This window comes from Mauremys mutica, chromosome 4 (genome assembly GCF_020497125.1).
Source record: "Mauremys mutica isolate MM-2020 ecotype Southern chromosome 4, ASM2049712v1, whole genome shotgun sequence".
Taxonomy (NCBI): Eukaryota; Metazoa; Chordata; order Testudines; family Geoemydidae; genus Mauremys; species Mauremys mutica.
The window spans coordinates 137,832,868-137,858,088 of NC_059075.1; the positions used below are offsets into that span (position 1 = coordinate 137,832,868).

A 25,221-nucleotide genomic window follows, 5' to 3' on the forward strand; every position below is an offset into this window, starting at 1 on the left:
CTGTCCTTTCTCAGCAGCCCAGTCTGTAGCCTGCTACCTGGTTTTATGAGCCTGATCCTAATCAATCTCCTGCTCCCTGGCTCCTGTTCCAAGTGCAGCCTGTGGAGTTAATTGGGCATCCCAGCCACCTTAACCCCACTCAGTCCTGTGTGGGGTGGACACCCCATTGCACACCCCAATCAATGACCTTACCAGTGCTATTTCCTTGGTTGTGTGAAGAGCCGGTTTGCTTTTTTAGAGTTGCCCAGAAACGTTGCGGCTGTGCACACGTCGTTTTTTGTCAGCTTGTTCATTTTCTTGTAGGGTTGCTCACAAGTGCAGGGGCATCACTCACTGTCTTGTTATTGTAAGGTTGCTCATGAATCCAGACGGAACTGAGCTGCAAAACAGAAATGGATTTTGAACCCCTGTAATCTGGACATTTGGTTTGACCCATTACAGACCATGAGGCCAGCTGCCAAACCTGGATCATGGTTTGGATTTTGGACACCTGACCATTAGAGGATATTCTGATCTGGGGTGTAGAATTCATACTGGTCTCATAATGGAAGCAGGGACCAACTGCAAAACTTGGATCCTGTTTTGGATGCTGAATCCCACAAACTTCAGGAAAGTTTAAGTTTGGCATTTAGATCCAGTCCCATCTCTGCTCCTGAACATGGGCTGCCGTTATAGCACTGGTTCTTGGGAATAATGAACAAACAAATACATTATAATAAAATTAATTCAAATCCAAAACACTGAGGCATTTTGTTCTGGAGAGGAAAAAAATGCACAAAATATTGCATGGACTTTGCAAACCAAAGCCAAACAAAGGTCACGTTTGGGACCTTCCTGACTTCACCATCCTCCCTTTCAGCACTGTATGAATGCCTGGCTCCCTGTCCCAGCCATGGCAACAGAGTCAGGAATGCCCTTTTATTATGGGATGCTGCTGCTGTAGGAATGGTTACATTTATGCCCAAATGCTCATCTTGTCACTTAACCATGGAGGATTAAGCTACACTCATTTAATAGATTGCACTGTGGCTGTGATAGCATCATAGTCTCCTCCTGTTAACGCCCAGCTCCTCGCCGAAGGGTGGGAGCTGACAGATTGAGGCAGTGAGCACTGCTGAGGAGGTACAGCACTGTCTATGCTGGCAGCCCTAGGGGGCCACTGGGCAGCGGTGCTCCCACACACGTCAGAGTAAATCAGAGCAACTCCCCAGATGGGTACACATTAAAACTCTCAAGGAGCAGGGAGTGAAAAGTGGGGATGGGCTGGCTTATGAAATGCAAGGCAAGATGGGAGGCTGGAGGGGAGAGGCTGGGGGCTTTACTTCTCAATGGACATAGTTTGGTGCAAATGCACTGGTTTTCCAAGTGTATGCCGGGGAAGGCGTGGCTGAGAACAGAGATTTTAATATAGGTCTTTTGGAGGGGTAGGGAAGGACCGAACAGGCAGTCTGGATTTTTTTTTAAAATCTGCCCTGACTCCTGCTGTGAGTTCCAGGTGCATCCACATAGAATACAACTGCCATGCCACTGAATGCAACATGCAGACCACCCCTGCTATGCTGGCTGATTGTCCCCCAGTGTATCCATGCTGAAAGTGCCTGGTGTATATACCCCAAGTACTTCATAATGGCCACTGATGTCAACTGAATGTCAATGGTTAGTGATGGCACAGTGGATGAGGGCCTCCAGTGAAGAAGTTTAAAGACTTAATAGATGGTTCATTCCACATATGATACTGGCAGATCTGAGAGACAAGGTGGGCGAGGTAATATCTTTCAATGGAGCAACTTCTCTTGGTGGAAGGGACAAGCTTTCAAACTTCACACAGCTCTTCCTCAGATCTGGAGAAGGTAACAGAGCATCACAGTTAACTACAAGTTGAGACAGACTTTAGCATAGATTGTTTAGATCCCAAATAGGAAGTGTTCACAGGTTCTTGGAACTGAAGTAGCTGGTCACGGGTAACTAAGCAGATGGGAGTGAAATCCATCTGCGGAGGCAGCGTCACACCATCCTAACCTCCAACCCTCCAGCCCTTATCGAGTCACCAGTCATTTTCCCCACTGAAGCAGCGATTCCAGGTGAACGTGTTCACATATATGCGTCTGCATGTGCTCGTTCACCACAAGGAACCTCCGTGCCTTTTAGAGTGACTTCATCCACAGGATCAGCTCCCAGAGAAAGCACTCGTACTTAGTGGGGCTTGGAAGGCAGGGAGGCTCAGGGGAATTCTAAGTGTCTCACTCTAGCACCATAATGTCATTTCCATGATAATGGATCTTTCCCAGCTCCCAGGAGCTTCCTAGGAAAAACTTAATGCTTCAGCAGCTACATGTATGTGTTTCAGACATGCACACCCTTCCTCCGTTAATGAGGGCATCCATCAGTGGGCCTGACAGATCCCCTTTTAGTGCAACAGAAGGCTCTGGAGTGGTTGTCAAAACAGCATATACAAATGGGGTAACAAGTCCCAGAGGCCCCTCTTCTAATTAGAGGTAGAGACAGCTCTGGCCTCAGCTCCAAATGAAGTATTCAGAGCTCAGACCCCCCTTTCTAATGTGGATTCAAAGCCCTGAACTTTGAGGAAGTTCAAAGTCAGGCCCAGCTCTGATCTTCTTGAGTCAGGCCCTACACCAAGCTGAATGGGAACATGGACTCCAGAATAGCCTGGGGAGGTTTTATTCCCATCTCTAATTGTAGGTAACGCAATCGTCACCATTTGCAGCAATCTCTCTGCCCATTCTGCAGCCTCTCCAAGTGTTGACCATACCTCGGCCCCACCTTGAGCTCTTCACATTGATCATGTTCCCATTTTTACCAGACAGTTTCAAGGGGGATAACACAGGCCTGGTGAGGACCAACACATGAGACGTCCCCACTTCTGATGTATGTATGACTTGAATCTTGTTTTGAGACATGTACTTCCCCTTTCCAGATAAGACTCCTTGAGACGCTCAGTGCCAAAGAGAACCAGCTCATAACATCAAGCAGGTGCCAGCAGGTCAGCATTAACATCCCTCTGGAATCCTGAAGCAATGAAAATGTCACCAAAATGAGAGAAATGGTACAGCAAGCCCATAAATCCCACCCCAGCCCATTATTTCATAAACTGGACTTCAAATAGCATGACTCTGTTAGCTGATTACGTAGGTCTTGCTTCATGTCACTGGGTCACTTTTCTTTGTGCTGGATGCAGGTCCATTCTGATTGTCCCCTAGACGTAGCGATAAAGGGGGAGAGAAAAGGCTGCACGGTTAGATGTGACTGATCCCCTCTCTCTTCATCTGATGAAATAAACAAAGCTGGGTCTTTCCATTTCCACAGCTAGCTGCACTGTTACTAGCATTCTTGGGGAACTTTCAAGCATTGCCAATGAAGCGTCTCTGCTGGGCCATAAGGAATGAATCTGATGGTTTGAAACACACAAGGGCTCCGCCAACACTTGAAGCAGCAGAGCTGTGAAGTCCTGTCTTGCAGACAGTTAAGTGTCCTCAACTGGCCTTCCCCATGTTAGTCTGCAGAGTAAATACACAATAGCAAAGCATATTTGTATGGTGCCTTTCCTCCTGAAGGAACCGTAAATACTTTACAGGCTGTATAATCAATAGAACATGATTTATCCAAACTCCTTTTATTCAAAACACCCATCATTTGAAACTGGAGAACATCCTTTACCCTACAGCATTCACACTAGAAATCTGAATAAATGCTACAGTCCCTTTACTAATTAGATAAACAGGGGGCTGGTGCAGAGGGGCTTCTCATCCACCACTGTAATGCAACCACTTCTGAGATGAAACGCAGCAGGTATTCTGCACCAATAACAAATTAATGAAGACTGGATTCAGCTGAATCCACAGAGGGGAACTGCTAGTTTGGCAGAATGGAATAACCCAGTTTGGAATTTAGCCAGGCAATCTTGCATGAAAAACTTTGTAAAGGAAAGAGCTATGAGAGAGAGAGAGAGAGAGAGATTTTGGAGGCATGGAGGGCATCCACTGATAAAGGGAGTTAAAATGAGAAGATGATTTGAATAGTAGCAATCCGGGCATTGTGAAGCTGGGGGTGGGCTCTAGCTGCTAAGACTTGGTGTAAATTCAAACAAGCAGGATTGGGGTTCAAAATACAGTTAAGCGCTGCTTGATAAATACTTAAAGCCAGCTCACTTGTGATGAGATAGCTGCCTTGCTGGGAGACAGAGAAGAAAACACTAGGGGGAAGCTGGCACAAGTAAATATGCAGAGGGTTATTGAGACTCAACCCCTCTCCTTCTGTGATGACAGCTCCTGCCCAGTAACATACACTCAGAACTAGAGTTTGTTTAAGCTACACACCCGGGAAAGGCAGAATGAAATTTCCTTTCATTCAAATGCAGCATCTATATTTTATAAAGCAGAAAAACGTAAAGTGCAATTAAAATAAGAGAAGTGACAGATCAACAGATCTGCTCTCTGGGTGTCATCAAGCCTTAACTGCTGACCAAATGCATCTTTTTACCCCAATTGGGAGGATGCCCCTGTGGATACAACACTGGAGAAGGACTCAGGAGAGCCCTAGCCCAGTGTTTCTCAGCCTTTTCAGATTGGAGACTTCTTATTCGAAGTCAATATTTTTAATGACCTCCGTCCACATACCCTAACAGTAAGAGTAAAAAATGTATCAATGCGAAGCCTAGATAACTGATGTGTGTGTGTGTTGTGAGAGGCTGACAGAGAGTACTTGGCCTGTGCAGGAGTGAGATCTTCTTTGCTGTGCGTCGTAATAAAATCGCCAGCATCTCATGACACCCCTCTCCTCCCCATTGCCTTTTGAGACCCACCAGTTGAGTAACACTGGTCTACAGGACGCAGGAGAGTCACTTCTTGTTATAATAATGACATGCGTTACCATAGCGCTTAAGAGTGCCAGTCATGGACCTGGACCCTCCTGGGCTAGGCACTGTACAGACACAGAACAAAACAGATGTTCCCTTCCCTAAGGAGCTTATGACAAGAGAGCACAGATTGATACAGACAGGTCAGTCGGGCAGTACAAGGAAACGGTGAAACAAGACTGGTCAGCAAGGGGGTCTCAGCACAACACTCGGGGCATGATTCTCATTTAAAGTGAGTCCAAATTACACCATAAAAGTGGCCTAAAGCAGCTTTAATGTAAATTAGACGCAGGCTCTTAATTTCTCTGTGTCTCAATTCCCCACCTGTAAAATTGGGATAATGATACTTCCTTCCCACCCTTTGTCTGTCTTGTCTATTTTGACTCCAAGGTCTTTGGGGCAGGGACTCTCTCTTACTATGGGTATGTACAGCTCCTAGCAAACCATGGTGCTCTGGTCTTAGTTGGGGACTCTCGGCATCACCTTAATACAAATATAACAACAACACAAGCCCTGAAAAGTCACTACAGCTATGGGAGAGCAGGGTTCTCATCCGCTTCACCCATCATTAAAAGCAGAGGTCTGATCCAAACCCCTGTATCCAAGCTCCCCAGAACGCTGGGAAGGTCTAGATCTGGATCCAGTCTTCTCTCTCCCAAGCCCCAATAGTGTAGACTTTTGTTCCTGGTGAGAAAGTAAGAGGCAGAAAGAGTCCAAGAGGCTTTTCAAATCTCAGGTGTGCAGCATGAGATAGATCATCTTTCTACCTTGCAAATCAAGCATGCTGGATCTGGTGTCAGTGAGCAGAAATACATGTGGAACCAGCTCTGGATTCAGGCACGGGTGTTTCCATTATTTATGATTTATCTAAGCCCTCACTGTCCTGGGCACTGGACAAGCATATAACATAGAACCTTGCCCAAAAGAACTTTCACTCTACGTTTAAGATGAGAGCCCGCAGGTGTGTACAGCAAACAGATGGTGTGGGGAGCACGAGGGAAAAGGGATAGAGCAACGAACAGTGGCTAAGCAGCAATCACAGCATACCAGCTGCCTAGCCATTGTCAAGTATTTCAATCCTGGTTTATTGGGGATTCACTTTAAGAGGAACACCCAAGAATACATGGTTAAGAAGCGAGCCCCTGAATGTCATTTTTTAAAAGTCGCTTTTGTTAAGAGAAAAAAAATTAGCTCAGTTTCGATATTCTTGTTAAAGGGAAATGGCTGAGCTAGGCAAAACTAGTCAGATGGCAAATCTAGTTCAAAATGAGGCACCAGCAGCAAGACTTTGCGATTGCCAGGTGTGTGCAGTGGGAGCGGCAGTAGGGGTCAGGGGAATGTTGCAGCAGGAGGTTCATAAGCTGCTGCAGGCTTTTTTGATCCCATGGAGAAGCTGGAAAAGATGGAACCCTCTTAGGGGACTAGCAAAACTGCTGCATCCACTAACCAACATCACTGCACCAGCAAATGCCCCAGTGCTCCCTTGTCTCTTGTTTTAACTACTCATAGGCTTCGGGGCAGAGAAATACAAAAAGATTAAGTAGGTTGCAGCGAAGCTTCCAAGAGGACTCCCCAAAATATCACCACTGAGCACAACAGCTGATCCTCTCCATCTCATAGTACACCCATCCCTATGATAACTGAGCAGGGCCATCCCACCCAGCCCAACAGGACACTGGAGGCAACTCTTGGGCTGATTCACACACCATGGGACAGTGGGATGAGAATGTGATGGGAAAAGAGAATGCTTAGGCTTCCCCCCACCCCCCCATTTGGTCTCCTTTGGCTTATCATGACCAGGAGGCATGGGCAAGGGACAGCTTGACCATGAAATTAAGAAGAGAACCACAAAATCGAGAGGGGATCTGAATGGAAAATTTCAGGTTAGCAGCAGTGCCTGGAGATAAAGGTGGTCAAAAGTTTTTTGTCAAAACTATTTTTTCAGTGCAAACATGGATTCTTACAAAACAAATTTTCACCAAATAAATACATTATTGTTTTGTCCAAAACCCCCAAACCTGAACATTTTTGCTTTTCAGTCTTTTGAGGAAAACCTGAATAATTTAAACAATTTTTTGTTTTTGTAAAACGTGTGTGTCTGGAGGGGGATGATTTTCCAACACCTGCGAACTTCAGGGTCATGAGAGAGGGGGAAATGGTTCTTTGGGGTGTACTTCATCACACAGTGGCACGCCCCTTAGAGGTAGTGCTCCACAGCAGAGAGACAGCCAGTGGGGATTTCCCAGCTGGAAGTTAGGCTCTGGAACAGCTGGAACCGGACTGCCCCGCTGCTGCAAATAAATCCTCTTTTCTTTCTCTTGCAGGGTCCCTGTCCCTATTCCTCAATAAAGATAACTACCACCCCGAGGCACACGATGGGAGCTCCCACGGAGCTGGTTTTCATCTCATTAGCCATCATCACCTTTACGGGTAAGAGGGGGCATCTCAGCCTGGGAATGCATGCCAGGCATTGGCACTGACTAACTACCAGAGACACAGCGGCTGGGGAACCAGCTAGGTTGTTTGGATCCTCATCCAAAATAAATAAATTAATAATAAATAAAATAATAATTGGAGATATACCTATCTCCTAGAACTGGAAGGGACCTTGAAAGGTCATTGAGTCCAGCCCCCTGCCTTTACTAGCAGGACCAAGAACTGATTTTTGCCCTAGATTCCCTAACTGGTCCCCTCAAGGATTGAGCTCACAACCCTGGGTTTAGCAGGCCAGTGCTCAAACCACTGAGCTATCCCTCCCCCCAAAATGCCAAATGTGGAATTCTTTGGGGCATGTATTCACCTATTACATGGGGCACGTACTCACTTATTCATGGCTCGCCTAGCATGAATCCTGTGGGTTCTACATGTGGCTTTAACATGGCTTGTGCATGTTTCTCATGTGGCATTCACACAGCTCAGGAGCACAACTTTAGTGTCTAAGGTCCAATTGCACCAGTCAGAGAGAGGCAGGGAATGCGTGGCACATTGCAAACAGGCTGCTCTCTGTCTGAGGTCACTACCGATTAAATTCGTCCCTCTGCACCACTTATGTCCCACTTCAGCAAGTGGTGCTAGGATTTGGTTTGGCCCCCTGCACAGGGGTGAATTTCACCTCATCGGCAGGTCACACTGTTGACATGGCCACCTTCTCTCGCTGCTTTTCCAGGGACGCATTTTCCACCATCCCGTTTGCTGTTCATAACGGACCATTGCTGGATCTCAAGTCATTTCAGGCTGTGCTTTAAAGGCACGTCCTCTCAGCAGGGAGCCCTTTCCTTCAGACAGCTGAAAATTAGATAATGTCTTTGAGCTAATTCATCCTCCCAGGGAGAGGCTTCTCTGCTGTCCTTTATAAATATCTAATTACCTTTTAATGTTCTCTGGGTCCCTAGGGAGGGGAGGAGGGGCGTGGCCTGGCCTAGATCAGGACGCAATGAACCTGTTTGGAAATAGGTCTGACCAACTATGGTGGACACAGCAAGACAGGGCTGGGCCTTACCATTAACCAGCTGCGTTTATGAGACTTGCTCTCTACTCAGGCTGAGTCCATAAAGAATGAGTCACTAAAAAAACTCAAAGGTCACTAGAAAATAGCCCCATAAACTTATGATGCAACCGATCTCAATAACCAAGTTTGAGAGAGGACTAGCACCTCGTGGTGAAACAGCTCAGGTGGGCCAAGCAGGGGACTCAGGACTCCAGGGGTCCATTCCCAGCTCTGCTGCTGACTCCCTTGGGGCCACGGGCAAGCCACTTCCCCTCTGTGTATTGGTCAAATGAGAGTGATGACCTCCTGGGAGTGCTGAGAAGATTAAAAGCTTGTAACGTGCAGAGAAAATTCTCTGATGAACAGTGTTAATAGAGTGCAAAATATTATTAAGGAAAGTCTAAAAATATCTCTGCTTCTCTTCACTGAGAAGAAGCCTTAGAAAATGCTTGAAGTCGGTTACTAACCACAGGTGTGTCCATTTGTTCCCATGAGAAAGCTTCTCTTTAAAAATAACTGCTTTGGGGTTTAGTTTGGGTTTTTGTCTGCCTGTTCGCATTTGCTATAAAACCAATTTGTTTCCCCTCACGTGCCAGCCTTCAGGCTGGGGGCTATGCCATAAAGCAACGAATACAGGCTGTCTGTGCTTTATCATGGAATTGCTGCTGACGCAACTTTGAACTGGATAGCACGACTGCAGCATTGATGCTCTCCTCCTGTTCCTCCCTGTGCTGTGCGCAGGGCCAAGGAATCCAACCTCCCAGACAGCTGGTCTTTCCAGATTTGGCATTCAGCATATTCTGAGCAACAACAAGAAAAATCAAACTGGCAGAAATCAGCTGGCTTGGCAACACAGGGTGGGGCAGGTGCAGTTCCCTCCCCTGCTCACTGCAGAGGCAAAGGAGTTGAGACTATAGTTTTGTCTATTTTCATAATACATGATGTAGCTTTTTTGATATTGACAGAGGTCACTGTGCCCCCGGTGTGCTGTGGCTCAGAAAGTGAAATATTACAAGTCCTAAAACAGTGTCTGGAATCTTGGGTGCTCTAGTTTTCATTTTTTCTATTTATTCTGACATCTGATTTATCTCCTCAAGTGAGTTCCACTCTGCCCAGATGCAGCATTTAAGGCACAGCTTTCTTGCCCCATTTCACCAGCTGGATGGCCTAGGGCAGCAAGTTGAGAGGTCAAGTAAGGTAGCAGCTGTCCCATTTTTCATGGGACATTCCCAGTTTTGACTGGATCATCCTGCTTCCTGAAAACTAAGCTTTCAGGACATGAATGTGTTTCAAAATATCCTCAGGGCTCTTGAAAATTTGCAACCGGACATCATGACCCAGCAATGCAACCTCCTGCTGTTGCGACAAGAAGACATTGTCCCAAAGGACGACAATTTACAAACGACAGGTCTAAGGTGGAGCAATGTACTCTGGGTCCTACAACAGAGTCAACTTGGCTCAGGCAGGCTTAGAATTTTCTGTTGTCCTGGGCTCTCAGCCCTTCGCCCTAACCCATCTGGAATTTCAATTTTTTTAACCTTGATCTGCTTGTGGTGCTGAACAAGCGAGATCTGGCCATTTCACCCAGACACCTGGGAATCATGGACACAAATTTTTCTGATCTTCTTGCACTTTTGACATATAGAAAATCAATGCCTGACAGCTGCAGTCCATAACCACCGCAGAGAAGGGCAGCAGAGGACAGCAAGAGCGTTTGGGTGGAATTAGAAGGAAAGATTAGCCAGGCTTGGATTGTGTAGCATGGACACATGGAGCAATGCATTTGAGCATTAATACCATGGCTTTCGGGTGATAGATAAATAGAAATCATTTGCCATTCATTACTTATTAAGTTCTAATGACTTAAATGGAAATCTGGTTGCTTAGTTGTTACGCCTCAGTACATTTGCTTTTTACTATTGGAATGGATTAACACACAACAGTCTTATTAATTCTGCATTAAACCCTGATTACTTTATCCACTGCTTAGCAGTGTTAAGATCAGCACAGAGCAAATTCTAGCTGAGACCAGCTCCGTGTGTCTGCTGCTGGCGTGGCCAGGAGGAGCGACTTTCACTTTCGGGAGGGGACTATTCCAGCAGCAAAGTGGGGGCATCTACATAGATTTGGGGAAGGGGCTATGAAGCCCCACAATACCACTGCCCTGATTTCCCCATCTATGGGCCAGTTTGTGAAGCCAGTGGGGCTGCTACCAATGCGAGTAACGTGGGGATCACAACCTGTCCTTGTGTGTTTGGCCACTGATACCCATGCACCACAAAGGGCCCGGTTTGAGTCCAGCTCACTTGCAGCAGCACGTCCAAGCACTGTACTGAGGCTCCGTGGGGGGGACTCAGCTAATTGGTTAATGCCGAGGCACCAGTCAGTAGACACAGCAGCCAGCTGTTCAGAGAGGACTTAGCCAATTAGCGAGTCCCTCTCCCCAGTTGCCCCCATCCCTGTATGCCATGGCAGCCTGGACATCAAACAAGAACCCTATGAACCAAAGGTAAAGGGTGTCCAAGCCCAAACGAATCCTGCTGGGCCTTTCCCAGCTGGAATTCACTCTTGCATAAAACATCACACTTATCAGAGGCGCTTCATTGAAACAGTGGTCCCACTGCATCCCGCAGGGAAGGAGACAGACTGACGGCTGGCGAGATAGCACAGGATAGTTATTAATTCAAACACAAAGCCCTCAAGAGCTTCCGCCAATCACATTCAGATGGCAGGGGTGGCCGAGCTCTCCCTGGCTTATCAGTTATGGGGCAGACGGGCCTCACAGTGAGGAGCTCGCTGTCCGTTTCGGCTGGTGGGTGGGTGACAAAGAGGGGAGGGAGAGAGAGAAAATTGATGGTTATCTCACCAGCTATTTTTGCTGTTACATATTTCAGGTTGATGTTTATTATTATTTATATGACCAGTTTTATTACACATGCCCCAGCAGGTGGCTCTGTCAGTGTTTCCATTTGTCTTGTTAACAAGGTCGAATTCCTCCATCTCACTGATGACATAATACTTGGCGCTTTTCAGTCAAGGAGGGTAAGAGACATCACCTCCATTTTGCAGAAGGGGAAACTGAGGCACAACACAGTGACCTGACTTGCCCAGAGCTGGGCACAGAAATCACCTGATTCCCAGTGCAACTCCCTGTCCAGTAGTCCACACACAGTCTCTGAATATAGAAGTATTCATGAGACCTACAGTAAATCTAATAGACAGGGCCCCTCCCCACCATGAAACAAAGAGGTGACGGAATGCAAGAGGGGGAAACCAGCAGAAATCAAGTCAGGTGGCATTTCTTTATGTAAAGGGTAGCTGGGAAAGGGAGCAAAGCAGGAAGCATCAGGTGCTGTCCCAAGAACCATTCCACAAGAAGGCAAACACCACTGCTACCCCAGTAACCTATCACTAAACCTGCAAATCTCATGAAGCACCATGGGACAGATTTTTACAGGTGTTTGGGTGCCTAAAGATACAGGGAGATGTCTAGGGGGGTTTTCAGAAGTGCCTATGTGCCTAACTCGCATTGATTTCAATAGGCCCCTATCTGCATCTGTAAAAATCTTTACCTTTAAAAATCTGCCCCCTACCTTTGCTCAAAGAGCGTCCCTTTGAGATTTACTGTTTCTTACTCAAAAATGTCCAGTGTTTGATCAAGATCAGAAGTCAAAAAATACCCACAATTTATTTCCACTGAGCAAATGGCTTAATTTTGATCTCACCTAGTTTTTTACACTAGGGTAATTTAAGTGCTAAAATCTACTCCTGCTTTATGGTGCTGTAACATCAGAATCCAGCCCATTGGGTCTAAATGCTGACAAGAAACTTAACACCCACCCCCTGCTGGTAGGCAAAACAGACCTAACAATTACTGTGTGTTTAGTGACTATGGGAATGGCAGGTTTCAAGTTCTAGAAAGAGATGAGATGATTTACCCAGTGCCCAAAAGTGAGTCAGAAGCAGAGCTGAGAACAGAATTGTGGGTCCCCTGATCACGGTCAACGGTCCTGCCTACCTACGTCTCAGGCCAGGGGGAAGGGGGGGGGAGAATGAATAAGGTAACGTTCGTACAACAATATAAAGACGTTAAGTTGTCATCACAAAGCTGACATTGTCAGGGCCAAGAATAAAACTCAGGGGTTCCCAGCTCCTAGTCCTGTGGCCAGCCCACTGCTCCACACTGCCTCTGCATTAGCCTGTCATTAGTCCTTTTTGCATGCTAATCTAACCGTGGTAATCATTTGCTGTTTCCTAAGTCATGCTGCCCATTCCCAAAACGGCGCTGGCAGAGAGAGAGAGAGAGAATGGGAATCCAGAAATTAACATTGTAGGAAAAGCCCAACATCTGGACTAGAGAGGGGCCTGAGATGCAAAGTTCTAACCCAGAGCCGAACTCTCCAAAGTCCAGAGGAGTTTGGTTGTGGGGTTTTGGTACAGGCCCCCCTCTCTAGTCGGCCTCGTCTCCCTTTTAAAAACTGTTTGACAAAAGCTTGCTCCACAGCGCCCCCTGGAGGAGCTGAGCTCAGCAGGATTTCTCTCATGCTGCTCCCTTGCAGGGTGGTGCCCGGCATATGGTACCATAAGGAACTATGGGCCAATCTTTGAAGATCAGCCAGTCAACACCCTCTTTCCTGAAGGCTCAACAGAAGAGAAGATAATTTTGGCTTGTCGAGCAAGAGCCAGCCCTCCTGCAACTTACAGGTGAGGTTACCTGCTCCCATTTGTCTGTCCTGTACCCCTAAAGGCCAAGCTACTGCAGCGATGGGCGTTTATATTTGCCTTAGGGAGACAGATTATAGAAACACCTACACAATTGCAGTGGGTTTGAACTACAGCAGAAGAGGAGCCTCCCATGTCTAGACCAGTACTAGCTGCCTCCTTGTGCTGCAGGGTGTAGTTATGAAGAGTCCTGCAGGACTGGTTTTAGTACATGGAGTCTTGCTCTGCTAAGTCACTGGTTTGAATCCAGCCCAGGTTGGTAATGACTCCAAGCTGTTACCACCTGATGGCTGTTTGTAGCCACTATATAGAATGAACTGGTGGCATTTTCTAATGGATCGGATGGTTGCTCGTATCACAGAAGTGCCCCCCCCCACTGGCATTCTCAGCAGAGAGGGATAGAGTCAAGCTCTCTCAGTCGTGAAGGGTGACTGAGCCACTGCCCGGATCCTATCACCCTTCTAGGTCAGGATGGGGGCATGGTAGCAGGGCAGCTTGTCCTGCAGCCATCCATTAAAAATTCCCCAGAGCTGCCCACCCAGCACTTTCCACCAGCATTACGTTCACACACCATCGTTTATTCAAAAGAAAAGCATGAAGATGGACAGGCGCTGCCTCTCCTGCCCTGCTGTGTGTTGTCCCAGCACATCCATCCTAAATCACTGGGGGCCTTTTAGTCTCAGTGTAACTCTAACCCAGTCAGCCGCTCATGACCCAGAAATACTCCATCCCACCAAAACTTACAGCTGAAGTTCACCTGGGATCAGAGGGACAAAGGGCAGACACTATGGGTCTTTCTGAAACTCTGGGGCTTCTATTCTTCTTTCCCTCCCACAGCAGTAGAGGCAGCTGAGAGATAATCCACTGTGTTCCTATTGGCACCACCCTAGCAAAGTAAATATTGACTTCATCTAGGACTAGATACAACGGACCTTCCGATGCACATCGTGGTGTGTGCCTCAAACCAGGGGCTGGTCAGTATGCATTGGTATCAGCTGGATGTGAACATGCAGCTTTGATCACTGGTTCCTCCTCTCTCCCCCCGCGTTCTGGGCAGGTGGAAGATGAATGGCACAGAAATGAAGATGGAGCCGGATACCCGTTACAGGCTGGTTGGGGGCAACTTGGAGATAAGCAACCCAGTCAAAGCCAAGGATGCTGGGTCTTACCAGTGCCTGGCATCTAACCCCATGGGCACGGTTGTGAGCCGAGAAGCCTACGTCCGCTTTGGCTGTAAGTCACCTGTTCATCTCCACAGTGCAAATGGAATGCAGCTGCAATAGCACCGGGAGTAAATCAAATCTCCCACTGTTAACACAGGAAGATAAGGGAGACGTTTCCATAGCCCCCCCGTTGTTAGTGGGTTGGATGCAAAAGGCTTCCATGCCACTGTCTTTCTACCCCCTTTTCCTTTTCAAGATACATTCATTCAGTCACTTCATCCATGAAGGCAGCCAACACAAGGGCCATTTATGTCTCTGTTGGGACTAGTAAAATATGCATGAACTTCCACCTTTGCCTTTTCAGTGCTAGAAGTCACATGGTACCTAATATCATCATCTCAATTACACCTTATGGAACCTTCCACTAATGGGAAAGGACCTGGCCAAGCTTGGTGGTGCAGTGAATTCAATGCACTACAAGGAAAGGGGTGTCGGGAATGGTCTTTGGACCTCCATCTGCAAAGCCAATGGAAATCCAGGTGTATTGCTGAAGAGACGAATGCATGGGCCTGGAGGGGGCTGGGAAGGAGTTGCATCATTCTCCAGTGCCTCCTGCTGGCCAGCCTATGGGGCAGTGCTGGCTGTGTTCTTGCAAAGACAGCTAATGATCCTGGCTCCCTGCGGGCAGCAGTCGCTGTGTGAGCAACACGCCACACTGCCCTGCCGCAGTGCAGTTCTCCCCCTTTAATTCCCTTGGAAATGACATGAGCAATGCTCACTCCAGAACCACACAACACGCCTCCCACTGGGGCACGACAAACATGATTCAAATGAAACGTATCCCCTCTGCAGCTGCAATGGCTGTTCACCTGCTGGTTTCACTGTGCATGTTTAGTTTTGCAGGAATTCTCCACAGAAGAGCGAGACCCCGTGAAGATTACAGAGGGCTGGGGGACGATGTTCACCTGCAGCCCCCCTCCACATTACCCAGGTAATGCACTGAGCAAAGGGGATATCAAAAGTAACAGTGGTTTGAGGGATCGCAGGTGATGCGTGAAATGCGGCAAGACAGGACCAGACCATAGATTTGGCCTTTTCTTGCTGAGCCTTTGGGAATTCTAGAGGAGCCAATTTTCAAGAGTTACTTTTGATGTTAATTCCTGCGAATCAAAGGAGTCACGTGATGGGGCTAGTGACCTGGAGAAGATAAACACCACCCATAGAGCAACTTAGGGTCAGGCTTGTGTCAGCTTGGGAAGTAACCTTCTCGGTGCAGCCTGCTCTGGAGGTGGTTCAGGTGAGCCAGCATTTCTCACACTTCACCCTCGACTCTTTCCCATGCAGGCCTGTCCTATCGATGGCTCCTGAACGAGTTTCCCAACTTCATCCCAGCAGATGGAAGGCACTTTGTCTCCCAGATGACAGGAAACCTTTACATTGCCAAGACAGAGGCGTCAGACCTGGGCAACTACTCCTGCTTTGCCACAAGCCACATCAACTTCATCAGGAAGAGTGTCTTCAGCAAGTTTGCCAGACTCACCCTTATTGCGGAGGGTCAGTACTCTAGGGCTACTGAGCAGGAACGTGGTGCCCCCCAGAAGCTGATTCTTATAGAGAGAGGGAACAGCTCTCCAAGATAAAGTAGGAAAGAGGGGGACTGGTTGGCTCAAGCCTTTCCTCTCTGGGTCCCTGGTTCAAATCCTGGCCCAGACAGTGGTTACTGATGGTAATTGCAATCTGCCGTTCCGTGGCCCCTCAGAAATGTATTTAGTGGGTCTCAAGTTGGTTGCTGGCACACAAAAGCACCACCACAGTGGCACTACCTTGCAGTCCCAACAGAGAGGCCAAGGAGCCAACAGTCATGGCACCTGAGAACCTCTCATTTGTTGCAGTTATAGGAGCGGGAGACTCTTCTCTGCAGCCCACACCACCTGTTGACTCTGGCTGCCTCCACCTACAACACCAAGACTCTCCCAGGCAGCAATGGGGGTTGGTCTGCAAGGGGCCTTCTCATGGGTTATGCACAACTGCAGCTGCTCAAAGGACTGCAAGGGCTACCCCCCCACACACCCCTCTCTGGTACCACTCACTGCCAGAGGGGACGCGGATGTGAAACCCTGACTCCACACATGCTTGCAGGATTGGCTAGCTGCACATGGGGGAATTAGCTGCACCTCGCCAGAGGGTTTTATACCAAGCACACTGACAGTGTCACAAACCTCCCACAATGTAGCAGGAGGACAGACAAATTAAATGGCATAAAATGACAGAGAAAAAGAGGTTTGAGAACAGATGGAGATTCGAGGAAGAGGAGATACGGGGAGGCTGTGCCAGGTGTCAAGAGCTGCAGAGGAGGCGGCTCTCTGCCCAGCCACGGTGAGGCTCTGTGCAGTTACAGAGCAGAAGCCAGGGCTAAACAAGCTGAAGGAGCAGGATAGGAAGTAAAAAGCAACAGGTGCCCCGTGGCTGATTGGAACAAGTCCAGAGGGAAGTCTTAAAAATCAAGGACAGTTTTAAGCTGGACCCAGAAATGACTGGGGAGCCAATGTAGGATACGCTGCAGAATCCCGTAGGTGGTTTCACAGTGACAACAATTGTCATTCCCACAGGCACTGGCACCTGTGGTCATCACAGAAACAAGGTCTTTGGCTCAAGATTCAATGGGGACAATTTTATGGCTTGAGACAAAGCCTATTGAAGTCAATGTGCTTTGGATCAGGCCTTTAGTTTGCTTAAACAGCTGGAGATCTTGGGAAAGAGAAAGTGGAAGGAGAGAGACTCTGGAATTGGAACATTTCCCCTGGAAAATGCTTTCCATCTGCAGGGATTTGGGCAATGGTAGGAAAGTTCCAGGATGTCGTTTCTTTTCAGAACAGATTTAAGGCTCCCACTTTAAATAAAAAGCAAAATTACCAAACTACCTAAAGATACAAACGGCACGAGCCCCACAGTGAAAAGTGCGAGCCACCGAGATCACCAGCTGCAGTGTTTCGTCATTAAGAAATTAGGAGTCTCGCATAGGGTGAGAAGAGCTCATCCTGTTTCCCTGAGCAGGATGCAGCCGTAGGGATTGGGCTACACTTCAGAAGCAATCAGAGATGGAAGATGGTGCAGAACGCAGCAGCTTGCTGACTTAGCAGGGTGACTCGCTGAGTGCATATGACACCAGTGCTCCAGGATCCGCACTGGCTGCCCATTGGTCTCTGAGTGGAGTTATAACACCTTAAATGGCTGAGACCAGCCTACTTGAGGGACCACCTCTCTCCCCATGCCTCATTACCACAACTCAGTCAGCAGGATGCCGGAGCTGGTTCCCCCTTGTTATAAAAGAGAGGGGGCAGCCGGCAGGGTGTTCTCTGTGAAGGCTTTGGGACTATGGAACTCCTCCCGCCCCCAAGGAGGAGCTGAATTTGGTGACCTTGTGGGCAGGCTGCAAAGGACATTTATTTGCAAGGGGTTTTGCAGGGGGCTGAGGGTATGCATCCCGTAACGGGGAGCGGATGAAATGGGGTCCCTGCAGCTGTCTGGCTGACTGAGTTCCTTTTGGAATGATTAAATGTTTCTGGGATTTCATTGAATTGTGTGATTAACCAACATGTCAGGGCACCTAGCCCCTGGGATAGGCATCTTTTTAAATCTAAATAAATACAATTATCCCTGTTTCACAGGTGGGAAATTGAGGCACAGGGAAGTTAAGTGACTCACCCAGCATCATGCAGCGAATCTGTGGCGAAGCCCAGAATAGAAAGCAGGGCTCTGCTTTAGCTACGAGACAATGCTCGAGCAGGCTCTCTCTGGATGATAGCTGGAAGGCAGTGCAGCAGCTGATGTCTTTGAGACTTAAATATGTGCTTTTAGGAGGTGAATCCTTGCAGGGACCTTTGCCTTTTAATGCTTTGTGTGTACAGTTCTAAAAGGCCTGCAACCTCCTTACCATTGGTTTTCTTTCAGCAGATGCCAGACAGTATGCACCCAGCATTAAAGCCAAGTTCCCTGCCGACACCTACGCTCTGGCTGGGCAGCTGGTGACTCTGGAGTGTTTCGCTTTTGGAAAGTGAGTATTCTTGGGTCCATTTTGTTCCACCCTTTGGTGGCGGCAGCAGCAGCAGCAGCACTGGAAGAGAGTCACAGACCCTCAGGCCTTCATAATGATGGGTAGAAAGAACAGCCTGGCTGCTTTAATTCCCAATGCAGAGTAGGGTGAGGGGCCAAGCCACCATTTCAAAAGGTGCAGACTCTTTGTCCTGGCCGCCACGCTGAAGGTGCGGGGGGTGGCTGTGGAAGGCAATTGCTCCGCGCTGCATTTTGCTGCACTGGATTGGAGTATATGTTGCTGCGCATTAGGCCGTGCGGTTTTGCTTCACTGCGTTTGTTTTGACATAGCCCCGTCCCTCGGATAAAGTGGCGAAAGGTGGACAGCTCACAGCCCTCCAAATGGATCTCCAATGAGCCCCTCCTGCAGATCCAAAACGTTGACTTTGAAGATGAAGGCACTTACGAGTGTGAGGCTGAAAACGCTAAGGGAAGAGACACCTACCAGGGTCGCATTATTATTCAGGGTAAGGCCCTTAAACAGGTCCCTTCCCAAAGCACAAGGAGCCCAAGGCAGTGAGCTGAGCCCTGGGGAGGGGACTGGTCGTATCTGAACCAGCCCTAATCAAATCCACAGCAGAACCCTACTAAACACATGCCCAGGTTTCTGCTTTTCCTTTCTTTCAAACACAGTAGGGATGAATGAAAACCGACAAGAGAGTTATCCCTTAAGCAATTAACATAGAGGTGAGATAACAGAGCTAGAATCCCAGCTGCAAGTATCAGACGTTCCCAAAGCACAGGGGTATTTGTATCCAGGGTCACAGATTGGATCCACTATACAGGTCTGACAGAGCTATAATCATGACCCAAATCCTTCAATCCGGATCCAGCCTTCCCCACAGCTCAGTGCTGATTGGTTTTAGGGCTCCATTTCATTTCTAGAGAGAGGTCACCAGGTTCTTCCTCATATCTGGACTTTCCCATAATGCAGTAGGTCTAGTTTGGAGGCAGGATTGTGGGCTGGGGGACCCACAGGCTACAGCTACGCTAGGAGTTAGGGGTGTGATTCCTCTGCTCATGCGCACACACTCACGCCAGCTCGACACAGGAGTGTAGCCGCGGTAGCCCGGTTAGTGGCAGCCAAGGCATGGCTGAGCCATGCCGAGTACATACCCACTAGTTTTGGGCGGGTTTGTACTCTGCACAGTCTCCACTCCTGTTACCCGTGCTACCATGGCTATGCTGCTATTTATACTGGCATTAGCTCAACGAGTTTGTGTATGTAGGGGGATCACAGCCCTCGCTCATACTGTAGATGCAGCCAGTGAGAAGAATCGGCCTGGCCTCTGCACACAGGAGACAAAGGCTATTGCTATGGGGTAATGTGCTGTGATAAATCACTCTGCTTCCATGCCAGTGCCACCCTGTGGGCCTGGCATGAGCAGCCTCCCATCTGACCTTCCTGGCTCCTACATCACTCTTGCTCCTTTGCAGCTCAGCCGGAGTGGCTGAAGGTGATCACAGACACAGAAGCAGACATTGGATCTGATCTACGCTGGAGCTGTGCAGCAGCTGGCAAGCCACGGCCTACGATCAGATGGCTCCGTAATGGGCAGCCGTTAACCTCTCAGGTACCGCAGCCTTTGCTTGGAACAGAGAAGGCTGCACGTCTACCCGTGCACATGTTGCTGACCTGCAATAGACCCCACCGTTCCAGCCCTAGCACCCCATGTAGTTCTGCCAGTTCACCTCAGTCCTCACCTGTAACATCCCCTCCTCTTTCGGTTCCATGACCCTGCCCAGCAGTCTGCCAACTGCACTGATATGGGTGGTAGTTTTACCCTCCCTCCCTCCCTACCCCCGCAAGGGAAGTTGCTGAGACTGCCAAGCTCATTTCATGTGTTTATTCCCATCATGCCATTCTCCAGTCACTCTCCACTGTTACCAGCAGCCCTGGAACCTTACATCCAGTCCTCGGGCCAGGAAAGCCTCCCCAGAGAGTGGTGCTTACCTCAGACCAGTCACTGATCAGTCAGTACATACCTACACACTTCACTGCACTGGCACTCAGCTACCACAGTGGTGAGAGCCCTGTAAATGCTTGGCTAGGAAGGCATTTGATAGACAGAAAAACAATACAAGCTGGCATAGGAGCGGAAATGGAACTCAGCTCTGGGTCTTGAGTCTCATTTTCTTTGTTCCCATCTAATCCGCTGATCTTCCTGTTTGCACAGAACCGCATCGAAGTGAGCAGCGGAGAGCTGAGACTTTCCAAGCTGGCCCTGGAAGACTCTGGCATGTATCAGTGTGTAGCTGAGAACAAACACGGCACGGTGTATGCAAGTGCTGAATTAACAGTGCAAGGTAACTCATCATTTTCCCAAGGGTCCCAGGTTTCCAAGGACTATCTAGACACTGCAGTGTTGTAGCTATAGTCCTAATATATTTACTGTATATGTACGCTACCTTTTTCATCTCAGTCCTTTACAAGCATACGAGAACCACTTACCCACCACAAAAATGCAGCACCTCTGAGATAGGGCACATCAACCACTACATCAATTACATTTTTGTGTAAATGTAGTACTCCTAAAAGATAGACAGTTCTGGAGAATTAACTCCTCTATTTAGCCTCAGAACAGGTACTGCACAGACTGAAGCACCTCAAGTTTCCCCCCGCTACACAGTTTTCCCTTGACCTACAAACTGAGGCTGAGAAAATAGGTCAGTATCCATGACCCAGTCAGTCTGTTGTGGCTGTCAGCAAAGGGGAACTGGGCAGATCCAAAACTCATTTCACAGAGACCAAACAGTTATCACATGATAACGTCTTTGCATTGGTACTAGCCTGAGCTGGATTTGAACCATCAGCTTAGAAGCAAAATGCTCTAAGCAGCAGCTGTTTAACAGCAAGTAAAGCAGAATTTCATATCCAGTTGAAAGGGGAAATTTTAGGGGACATTATGTATTTACACCAATTGAAATTTGCTCAGGACATGGAAGCAAACATCCCCATCCTCTTTGAAATTGGCTGGTTTTGTGTCTTGGCAAAGACCTTGCAAGCATTAAGATCAGATCCCCATCGCCAAGCATGATACATCAGAATCAGGTAGCACCTCTCCTGGTTGATGATGGAACAGCCAACACAATCCAGCACTCATTGAGCAGTGAAGGAACTGCTCATCCATCATGCTATTGTTATACTTCTGTCATCATGCAGTTTGGTGACAAACCAGAATCCAGTTACACTGCAGCTTTACCATGCTCATAGTTCAGTATTTGAGAAGATCCCTTAATCCTCTTTTCTTCTTAGCCTTAGCGCCAGATTTTCGGCTAAACCCCGTGAAGCGGTTGATACCAGCAGCCCGAGGTGGGGAGGTCATCATCCCGTGCCAGCCAAGAGCAGCACCAAAGTCCATTGTGCTCTGGACCAAAGGAACTGAACTCCTGATCAACAGTAGCAGGTACTAGCACCAAGTCTGCTTCTAGCTAGGAACAACAACAGCTAAAAACATGTCGCTCTTGCAGAAGACCACCCAGATGTTAATTGGTGGCCCTCTTGTTAGCACCCTTGACTATCATGCGAGACCTGGGTCCATTTGTTAGGCCCTGGGAATATGATAACCTTTGTATTGTTCTGCAGCAAGCCCTCTGGCAGATCTAAGAGCTACATGCATTAGGGCCTTCCTCAGCCAGATGGAGGGCCTTGGGGGATGGGAGGAACAAACTGCAGGAAAGAAATGGAGGATGAACAAAACCCTCTGAAAAAGTGCCCCTTCTTGTCATGGGGCACACTCACCGCTCGCAGCGCCTCCTGCTGGCTGTTCTGGGAATTAGCTCTGCCAGTCTTGTGTTCTCCCTCCAGTGGCATCTTCCCCTGTCCCATTTCACCGTGCAGCCCCTCTCACTCCAGGCACTGCAGTCTCCTCTTTGTGGCTTGGTCCTCCAGGCAGGTCACTAAGGTCTTCCCCTTCCAGGGAATTCACAGTCTTTCCGGACCCACTGTCTGGCTGGTGTCTCCAATGCCCTTTGCCACTCCCCAGTGGCTGCTAAGGTACCCAGGCCTACTCTCTACACTGGGTTCCATCTCAAGGACCCTATGACAAGCAGCCGCAGTCCCACTCCTTGCTGCTGCTTTTCTGGTCTTCTTCCTACATCACCCTCTCCTTGCCAGTCTCCAACTCCCTCCACTCAGTGAGTGACGGCAGCCTACTTCACTGAAGTGTTCCCCAGCAGCAGCCCCCGTTTGCAGCCCACTACCTGGCTTTATACAGCCCCCCTGTTCCTGCACGTGAGTTTGTTCCCAGTCAGTGGCCTCCTCGTAGCCTAAGGCTCCCCTGCTTGCAGCCTAAGTAGCTGATTGGGCCCACCTGGCCTAACTCAGCTCTTGCAGGGCTCGTGTGGGGAACACACCCCATCATGCTCCACCAAGGCCCACGTAGGTTGGCAATCTCCAGAGGCTGAGATAAGCGGTGTAGCTTTGCTTCCCCATGAACCAAAACTTGGTAAAAAACCAAAGACAGTTCAAGGTGAAATGGAAGCACAAATCCTGAGCCCTCCAGCTAATCAACATGGAAGAGCAGCATGGAGGACCAATTACCTGTACTCCGTTTTAGGGAATGCTCACATTCTTGCATTTCAAAGCTTCCACAGAGGGTACATTACATAGGATTGAACATCAAAGATCCCCTCTTTATAAAAGCTACTGATGTTTGCTGCACTCCATTTGCTGCTTCTTTTAAAAAGTCTTACCTAGTTTTTGCAGTCTGGTCTTTCTGACCTGTATCCCTAGCGAAGTAAGCAGCATCTAGGAATTCCATCTAGAGGTTGGTGCACACCGTGAACATGACTGCTGTCCACAGGGGTGGCTCCAGGCACCAGCGCAGCAACGGCAAGCCGCGGGGGGGTAGCCTGCTGGTCGCTGTGAGGGCAGCAGTCAGGCTGCCTTTTGCGGCATGCCTGCGGGAGGTCCGCCAGTCCTGTGGTTTCGGCAGCAATTCGGCGGCGGATACACCAAAGGCATGGGACCGGCAGACCTCCCACAGGCATGCTGCCGAATCCACGTTACCAGCGGACCTCCCCCGCAGGCGTGCAGACGAAAGCTGCCTGACTGCCGTGCTTAGGGCGGCAAAATACATAGAGCCACCCCTGGCTGTCCATGCCATTTTAATCTCACTTCTTGCTGAGGCTCTTTTCCTTCTCCAGGGTGACTATTACCCCAGATGGCACCTTGATCCTCCGGAATATCAGCAAATCTGATGAGGGGAAGTATACCTGCTTTGCTGAGAATTTCATGGGAAAAGCCAACAGCACAGGAATCCTCTCAGTTCGAGGTAGAGCTATTTGGCTTGTATTCAGGCTGATGCAGCAAGGAGGGTGCTAAGAGTGCCCTAACATGAAGGGGGACGTTTCTTTCTCCTTCGATTCCCAGAAAACAATCCAGTTCTCAGAGGGAATCGTACCCTTAACTCATTTCATTCGTCAGGACAATCCTTCAATCCACCCCCCACTGCTTCCACAAAGGTTACCATGAGCAATTGGCCCTGAGAAAATATTTATATTTTGCATCTAATTTAATCCTTTTCTACCCCGTGGAAAACTATTGATGGTTCCTAGTTAGAGAGAGACAAAAACAGGGGTGGCTTTGGCTTTGCAAATCCACGCTGATCAGATTTTGGTTTTGCAAAGTCAAACCCCAAATCAACCTGTGTGTTGTTAGCCAGACAATGACTGGTGCATGGCGGTTACATCTGCAACTAACAGCCTTCTCACCTCCTCTGCAGATGCCACCAAAATCACCCTGGCACCATCTAGTGCAGACATCAACTTAGGCGAAAACATTACCCTGCAGTGCCATGCCTCCCATGACCCAACTATGGACCTAACCTTCACCTGGTCCCTGGAGGATTTCCCCGTTGACTTTGACAGGTCTGAAGGGCACTACATGAGAGCTAGCAGGGTGAGTATCAAGGGGCTCTGTGCTGATGCCCTCTCCAAACACCTGGGGCAAAGGGGAAAACAAAACATCCCGGGTCCCGTTTGCTACCGTGCCTTTGACTCTTCTAGGATGTGTCCAGTTTGCCAATCCTCCTGGCCTTGCTGGGAGAGCCCTGGGTTTTAATGCCTGCGTCTCTTTCTCCATCTCATGTGTTGTATGGTCCCCAAGCTTGCTCTGACATTTCTCCCATTGCCGCCTCTCTCCCCTGCATAGAAAGAGGCTATTGGGGACCTCGCCATCCTGAATACTCAGCTGAGGCACTCCGGGCTGTACACATGCACAGCCCAGACAGTTGTGGACAGCGCATCTGAGTCGGCCATGCTGGTCGTAAGAGGTAATTTTTTTAGCTGTTCCTTCCCACATCCTGCATGCAGCATATAACGAGCCCAAACAAACTGGATTCCCTGCCAAGGACCAACATGCTCTCACACCCGAAAACCTCCCATCAACAGCTATTTAAATTCCTCATGGTGTGCAACACACATTTAAACTGTGAATTAGAATCCGGAGGAGGTTCCACGCCAGATCTCAAATGTTTTAAAGGAGGACAAATTTTGAGGCTACACTTTTACCCTTCAGGGTACAGTGGCCTGATTATGACCTACCATGTGGACGTTGTTTGAAGAGCAATAAGCCTGGCTGAGTCCCGCTCTGAGGCTGTTAATGTGACTGTCCTTCTCTCACTGTGGTAGGACCTCCGGGGCCCCCTGGGGGCGTGGTGGTGGTGGACATCAGCGACACCGCCATCCAGCTGAGCTGGAGCCGTGGCTTCGATAACCACAGTCCTATTGCCAAATACATCATCCAGGCCCGTACCCTACTCTCCAACAAATGGAAGCAAGTGCGCACCAGTAAGTGTTTTCATGGCAGCAGCCCTGCCTTTGCCCACACAGATTGCTCTGGGATGGAAGAATTATTATTATTTATTTTTTTTGCTTTCTGA

The 25,221-nt window shown here is 48.6% G+C and overlaps 1 protein-coding gene across 1 annotated transcript in view; it reads left to right on the forward strand.

Moving 5' to 3' along the window:
* Window positions 1–25,221, forward strand: part of CNTN2 (contactin 2) — a 51,684-nt gene that overhangs the window by 16,304 nt on the left and 10,159 nt on the right. Inside the window, exons 2-15 of the mRNA XM_045015424.1 lie at window positions 7,198–7,303; window positions 12,920–13,064; window positions 14,140–14,315; window positions 15,141–15,236; window positions 15,590–15,799; window positions 18,200–18,299; window positions 18,629–18,804; window positions 19,775–19,911; window positions 20,515–20,644; window positions 21,594–21,744; window positions 23,486–23,613; window positions 24,064–24,239; window positions 24,492–24,612; window positions 24,971–25,129. Of these exons, the coding sequence (XP_044871359.1) occupies window positions 7,249–7,303; window positions 12,920–13,064; window positions 14,140–14,315; window positions 15,141–15,236; window positions 15,590–15,799; window positions 18,200–18,299; window positions 18,629–18,804; window positions 19,775–19,911; window positions 20,515–20,644; window positions 21,594–21,744; window positions 23,486–23,613; window positions 24,064–24,239; window positions 24,492–24,612; window positions 24,971–25,129 (1,960 nt within the window). The 5' untranslated portion in view covers window positions 7,198–7,248. The remainder of the gene's footprint in view (window positions 1–7,197; window positions 7,304–12,919; window positions 13,065–14,139; window positions 14,316–15,140; window positions 15,237–15,589; window positions 15,800–18,199; window positions 18,300–18,628; window positions 18,805–19,774; window positions 19,912–20,514; window positions 20,645–21,593; window positions 21,745–23,485; window positions 23,614–24,063; window positions 24,240–24,491; window positions 24,613–24,970; window positions 25,130–25,221) is intronic.